The sequence below is a fragment of the Syngnathoides biaculeatus genome, chromosome 7 (genome assembly GCF_019802595.1).
Source record: "Syngnathoides biaculeatus isolate LvHL_M chromosome 7, ASM1980259v1, whole genome shotgun sequence".
NCBI lineage: Eukaryota > Metazoa > Chordata > Actinopteri > Syngnathiformes > Syngnathidae > Syngnathoides > Syngnathoides biaculeatus.
Window position 1 is genome coordinate 8,126,807 of NC_084646.1, and position 7,404 is coordinate 8,134,210.

At 44.3% G+C, this 7,404-nt stretch overlaps 1 protein-coding gene across 1 annotated transcript in view; it reads right to left on the bottom strand.

Moving 5' to 3' along the window:
• notch2 (notch receptor 2) overlaps nt 1-6,788 on the bottom strand; it is a 63,790-nt gene extending 57,002 nt beyond the window's left edge. Inside the window, exon 1 of the mRNA XM_061824215.1 lies at nt 6,609-6,788. Within this exon, the coding sequence (XP_061680199.1) occupies nt 6,609-6,681 (73 nt within the window). The 5' untranslated portion in view covers nt 6,682-6,788. The remainder of the gene's footprint in view (nt 1-6,608) is intronic.
• Between the last annotated feature and the right edge of the window lie 616 nt (nt 6,789-7,404).

The following is a 7,404-nucleotide window of genomic DNA, read 5'->3' on the forward strand; positions in this document are numbered from 1 at the left end:
TTGGAAATGTGTAATTTTTCTTTGACTATTTTGTGTAATCCATTTGAACTGAATCAATAAGTCAAATTCAGTTTGTGAGATTTGGTCTGGCACTCGCGCATTACCAAGTAGAGAATAATTTGCCTCCATTGCGCTCCTGTGTTTGCTGTTGCCGCGGTGCCTTTGAGCTGAGCAGCACCGACCAAGTCTGCTTCATGTGTTCATAAGCCGTCTCCCGTTCAATACTTTCTGATGTGGATCATTTTATCATGCATTTTGGTTAACTTGTTTTTTTTTTTTTTTTTTTTTTACAAGCTGGAGGTAAACAAACATGACCAAACAGGATATTTCTACGTAATATCATCCAAGAATTTTCCCTTATCTTATCTTATCTTATCTGAATGAAAAGCTTGAAGGGATACCAAAATCAGCTCGAGGAGTGATGTACTGCAGTTTCAAAGATAGAGATCAGTGGTGTCGAGCGCCACAACGGAGTTCCGGTTTCCCTCAGTGGGCCGTTCTGGCTGAGAAACCATAAAAATCTTAAATCACCTTGTCATATTTCCGCACGAAATTTACGAGCTAGTTTTGGAATCAGAAATCAATTGTAAAGGGTTTTCAATTAATTCTTGATGTCTGGTAACACAAAAATGCTGGCAATGTCTCAACATTATCATTTATGATGTGACAATTTTAATTTCTGGTTCAGATTTTAAGAATCATGGAGGTAGACATATTCATTTACATTTCGCGGGCCGCGTAAAATCATTTGGAGGGCCAGATCTGGCCCCCGGGCGTCGAGCTTGACACCCGTGATATACTGTAGATGTTTCAGGTCGAGATGTTTCGCTAATTGGCCAAAAGTCTCTTCGTATTTCTAATTAAGAGGTTTAGCGCAAACATCTTCAGTTTTCTGGTGTTTTCCTTCTAATTACTCTCAAATCTAAAAATACTCAAATCTGAAGAAAGTCTGAGAGGTGGCGGGAATATTTTGGGTTGGATTTAACATCTGACACGACACAAAGTCTACATGTAAACCCAACAGATGAAAAAGAGAAATCAATGTGTTGTTTGTTGTCCATCCATCCATTTCTCTTTTGCCGCTTATCCTCACGAGGGTCCCCGGGATTGCTGGAGCCTATCCCGGCTGTCAACGGGCAAGAGGCGGGGCGCACCCCCAAACTCGTTGCCAGCCAACCGCAGGGCACATCGAGACAAACAGCCGCACTCACAATCACAATTATTGGTTGTTTGTTGCGTTTTCGTATTTTGCCTCATTTGGATTGTCGCTGCAGGGCGGTGACGCAACTGACTAGAGAGTCGGACCTCACAGTTCTCAAGACCGGGGTTCAAATCCCTGCCACGCCTGTGTGGAGTTTGCATCTTCTCCCCGTGTCTGTGTGGGTTTTCTATGGGTGCTTCCTCCCACATTCATTGAACACTATCACAATTCCTTCAAGTCATGTCATTATCAATTAACAATTTCCCCAAGGTGCGACAGTTGCCTGCCTCCACGTGCCCTGCGATTGCCTGGCATCCAGTTCTGGGTTTACCCCAGCCTCCTGCCCCCAAGATAACCGGGACAGGCTGCAGCACCCCCGCGACCCTCGTCAGGATAAGCGGCTCGGAAAACGAATGACCGTATTCGCAAACTGCTTTGGGGGCTGAATGTCGAGATGCAAAAAAAGTCGAGGGTAGCAAATGTAGGTCAGGACAGGAGCTATGACGGGGTTTTTGTTTTTTTTTCCGAGGTATGAGAATATTTTCCGCTGCCATTTACAGACAGAAAAACCAGAACGACAAAAAAGCTTCATTCTGAGTTCCGGCATTTGCCACACTGGGTTATACAATACATTTTTTCTCAGGAATAACCAAAAAAAAAAAAAATGATAGGCAGGTGAGCCTCTTTTCATGAACACTAGACATATCTAACCTGTACTACGTAATATTGTATTGTATTATAAAAACACAGACGCTAAAACATATTTACAGTTCACAAAAAAAGGAAAGTGTTTTGGGTAAAAAAAAAAAAAAAAAATTGCAAATAGGTGAATCCTCGCCCAGTACATTTGTAAAGGAAATACCATTTGGTACATACATAGGCCGGAGTTGTGAAAATGTCGCAAGTGATATTTAGAGTTATTTACAAAGAAAGAAAGACGATACCAGTATGTATTTTTTTTTTTTAATGGCCCTGTTAGCACTAAGGCTAACGCTAGCGCCGCCTCGCTAACGCTAGCGCCGTGCTAACAGGGCCAGTTATAAAAAAAAAAAAAAAAAAACATACTAGTAAAAATCGCTGAGAAACCGCAGTAACACGCAAGCGCAGCGCTAACAGGGCCGGACCGGTAAAAGTCACTTCCTCGGCACATATATTCCACCGGTCTCACTCTTACCTATTCCGGTCGAGTGCCCCCTTGCGGCCATTAGAAAAAATGCACAACTTAGCCGCATCACGGCATAAACAGTTGGGTTGAAAGCGTGTGAAAAAAGTGGCGGCTTATAAGCCGGAAATCACGGTAGGTAATATTGCATGTTTTTTGGGGACGTGGGAGGAAACCGCAGTGCCCGGAGAAAAGCCACACTTGCAGGCACGTCAGAGAACATGCAAACTCCACACAGGTGGGGCTTGGATCGAACCAACCAGGCCAACGGTTTTCCACCTGAGCCACCGTGCTGCCCTAACAGCAAAAATCTTCCACTTAAAAAAAAAAAAAAAAAAAACACTTGCGTGTAAGCTAGTAAACTGTCCAATAAGTCTTTTATCATTGAGTTGAATTAATGTGTGGTCATAAAAATTCAACAGCGGCAGAAGTAATAAGGACGTCCACAACCCCCCCCCCCCCCCCGCGCGATCTTGGGTGCCTCTATTAAGGGCGACCGGACCCCCCAGTAAAAGACGCATTTTTGGGCTTGCGGGCACGATTATCATAAGGCAGTATGGAAAATGAATCTGATGAGTGGGAACATTTTACGGCGAATTCATAGCTGCGGTGTATGCATGTGTGTGAGAAAGCCAGTGAGAAAAAAAAAAAAAAAAAAAGCGGGCCCGGGGAGGCGGTGGAATGTCAAACAGCAACAACATTCCACTGCTCCTCCTTGCGCTGCCTGCAGCACTTTGGCATTGTCTTTTCTCCTTTTGTTTGATTTCCAGTCGCCGAGCATTCGCCGACGCGATGCCTTCGGATCCGGAATCGGAAAAAAAAAAAAAAAATCGATGAGGAGCTTTTCGAAAATAGTCAAAACGATCCAGTTCGCTTCACCATTCCATTTCCCTTTTGCGCTATTCGAAACTATTCCCAATACACCTCGGACTGGTCGCCCGGTCAATCGTTTCAAACTGTTGGGAAATGTACATCATTTACTTCCTTTACTTGAGTATTTTTCCTCACAACCTTTCATTTTTATGCCCCTGACCACGATCTGGAACGCGCTCCATCGAACAAAAACTGTTTTTTTTTTTTTTTGCAAAGACAATCAAATCAAAATGTAAAAGTCCGTCTTGATCGCGGGCCACTCGGCGGTGAGCCCGCCATGTGAAACGCTGGACCGCCACAGGCCTCTCACAACCGAGCGCATTCATAAATCTTCCACACGAGAGCCTGGCACAATAATTCTTCCGTGGTTCACAAGTGCGGAACGGATTGTTGATCAATGGCGTCTTGAGAGGTAAAATGGAGCCCACGACTTGACTGAATTAGTTTCCAATTAGCGCTTGAACCAATCGGTGGAACGTCGGAACCTCCGGCGCGATTCTGCCAAAAGTATGAAAATTAACTTCTTATGATAATGCAAAGAAAGTTCCAGATCGCTGTTGGCTGATCAGAAGCGAACGGCTAGCGGCTCAACGTAAAATACAGAAATAAGTGCCGGACAAAAGATGATTCATTTGGATATATTGTACAGTAGACGTTTCTTTCGGCTTGTCCCGTTAGGGGTCGCCACAGCGTAGTATGTACTTAAAAAAAAAAGGCCTTCACGACATCCTTTTTCAGCTGTAACTTCAGCGACAAAACCAAAATTGCATTTTTTGCCCATTTTTGAGCGAACATTTTCACTGGCTGAATTTTTGGCCCATCCCTTCGACAATTATAAAGTTTTCGTGGAGGGGTTCCGCCACTTGCGAATTTTAACTTTTGGGGTTTATGGCTTGGTCATCAACCATTGCAAGCGTTGAGGATTCGCTGTATTGAAGTGCAGCGAGTCTGCGCTGTTGTGAGCCAAAATTCTTGGTACAAGATATCTGTAGACTGCGTTTGGACGGCAACCGGTTCAGGGTGTACCCTGACCGCCTCCTGCCCGTTGACAACTGGGATATGCTCCAGCGCTCGCGCGACCCTCGTGAGGATCAGCGGCTAAGAAAATAGATGGACGGATACCTGTAGAATCAGATTAGATTTAAAACCGGTTAGTCGACGAGTTGATTTAAGTACTCTGTATCGACTTTACCACCTTTGGATTTTTAAGTTTCGACGCCGGCACGGTGGCGCAGCTGGTAAAGCGTTGGCTTCACGGTTCTGAGGTCCCGTGTTCAATCCCGAACCCGTCTGTGTGGAGTTTGCATGTTCTCGCCGTGCCTACGTGGGTTTCCTCCGAGTGCTCCGGTTTCCTCCCTCATCCCCAAAACACGCAACATTGATTGGACACTCTAAATTGTCCATAGGTGTGATTGTGAGCGCGCCTGTTCGTCTCGATGTGCCCTGCGATTGGCTGGCGACCAATTCAGGCCTCCTGCCCGTTGACAGCTGGGATAGGCTCCAGCACTCCCCGCGACCCTCGTGAGGACAAGCGCCAAAGAAAATGGATGGATGTTTCTACGCTTGCACGTCAGAATACGACTTACGGTGAAACCGGTAACCCGATCGAGGACTTCTGCACTGTGCGAAAAAAAAAAAAAAAAAAAAAAATTGTCACGACATCCGCCCGGCGTCCCGCGTCGCGCTCACAATTTGAGATGCGAGCAAATTGAGTCACAAGCTCGGCAACAGATTGAATTCCTCTCCGAAATGAAGGCGACCACTGAAAGGAGGAGAAAGCGGACGAGCGCTTGGCGGTTCTTCTCCTGGCCACGCAAACAACATTCAACATTTGTAGGTCACAGACAAGTCACGCAGCAAAAACGAATCCGCGTTCAAACTCGACACAAAAAGGTCCGTTCACAAGAAGCGAGGGGTCGATTACCGGGCCGACACCCCCAACTCGGACGGCAACCCAGCGAGTAATGACACCGTCTTGTTTTCGTGCGACGGTTTGTTTTGCCGCGGGGACGTTCTGAGACACAAAAAATAATAATCAATCGCTAAATTGTGGAGCGGCAGCTCAACGTGACCCGTTTGAAGTGGTCGTCGTTCGACATCGGGCGAAAACGCAGCTGCTCGGGCGAATCGTCAGATGGTTTCCCAAAAGCGTTCACGGTCTGTACTGAAGGAGGTACTGGGGGGGAGTCAAACCGGCAACTTTTTGACAGACGGCAGTCAAAGTATAGACGTCTTTCCAAATGTCGGAAGTAATAGTAAAGTACGGTGCAATATTTGCACTTCGTTACTTCCCACGACTGTGCTGAATACCGTTGTTAGTCCTAAAGGAGGAGCGGGAGCGGATTTGAGTACCACTGGTGGTACACCAAAAAAAAAGTACTGAATTTAAAAACATAGTTGCCTAAGTAATGAGGGGGGGGGGCGCGGGAGAAGGGGGGGGGGTCCAATTGCCACGATTTAACCTTTGCAGGTTACCAGGACTTGGATGACTCACTATGTGCGAGGACATAAAAATTGCAATTTTTTTTTCCAACGTTCAATATTGTGACAGTTAAAAATGATTTGGAAAACGATGTTATTCGGCAAGCAAAATCTTAAAACTGTCCTTAATCATTCATTTTCTTAATCCTGTCAAGTGCATGTATCGAGTACAGTTCGATTGTATTTAACTTTGACGTGCATCTGGGTGTAATCGTTTGAAAATGTTTGAAAAGAAACATTTTGAAGGTATAATTGAATCATTTTTGTATATCCTGTGTTGAAGCAGGGTTAATGTTAAGATGAATGTTACAGAGGCTAAAAAAATATATGTAAAAAGTGGGTTTTTTTTTGTTTGTTTGTTTTTTTTTTAATACAATCTCTGCCTGATTTGTAATCAACACTTATTTAGTGACGTAGCAAGTGGTGTAAAAAAAAAAAAAAAAAGTTTGACAACCACTCGATGAGTCAACTTTCGCCGAAGGAAATTTTGTAAAATTGAGAAAATGTGTGGCGTCTTATGACTTTCCAAAAAAAAAAAAAAAAAGCGTGAGTAACTTCTGAACTCGGGTGCTGGATGTTGCCATAACAGGCCAAATTCGCTGAAATTTGGCCAACTTCCTTTTAAGAAAAGAAGCAAAAGCGCCCGTAATGTTTCTCCATCGTTTGTTTAGTGTTCGAAAAGTCGTGAATAAATACAGAGTTAAGTTTGAAGGGGAAGTAGAAAGAGAAGAAGACGGAGGACGAGCGAACGCGCAGAGATGCTACGCGAGAGAGAAAAGCGCAGCGTTGTGGGGGTAGGATGGGGGGGGGACGACAACCAAAAAAAAAAAAAAAATAGACCATTTGTGACTTTAACCGCGTCCTAAAAAAAAAAAAAGAAACGACACTTACCCAGGGAGAGGTGAAGGAAGGCCAGGACGAAGACTAGCGACGTCCCCGAGGAGAAATCGGGTACCCTCTCCATGTTTTTGCTAGTAAAATCCACATAAGGTCGAGCGAGGCAAAAGTTGAGCTGCTTGCCTGCCTGCCTGCCTGCCTGCCTGCTCGATTCCCCGGACGGTGACTTCTCAAAAAAAAAAAAAAAAAAAAAAAAAAGTTCGAATGTGAACTGACTCGTGCGGAAAAAAAAAAAAAAAATCACTACAACAACACTCAAGGAAGGTCAACTAAAGCTTTCGGGTAGTTTGTTTCCACGTAAATGGTTCTTTTTTTTTTTTTTTTTTTTTGCTCCTGGGTAATTGTTAAAAGTCGCTCAGCCGCCGCGTCGCAACTTTCTACCTCTCATCGAGTCAGGACGACACAGCGGGTATCCTTCCGCCGTCCAAGTCAAAGTAGATCTCGTCACCGGCTCGGACTCTGTTTTTGTTTTATTTTTAGTTATTTAACTTCATTCTCGAGTAGTGTATTATTTGAATCTATTGATAATAATAAACTTTTACGTTCAGCTGACGGCGCTGTGAAGAAAAGATTTTGAAGGCAAAGTTTTCCCTCTCGATGTGTCGCCGCAGCGGAGGAATTTTTATTTTCTCATTTTTCGACTTGGCGGATGATTTCAAATTAACCCGTTCATTGAAACACACACACACACACACACCACACACACACACACACACACACACACACAAACTACACGCTTTTGTTTCCATTGAAAATATAAATAAAAAAAAATCACTCTTCATCTTACATG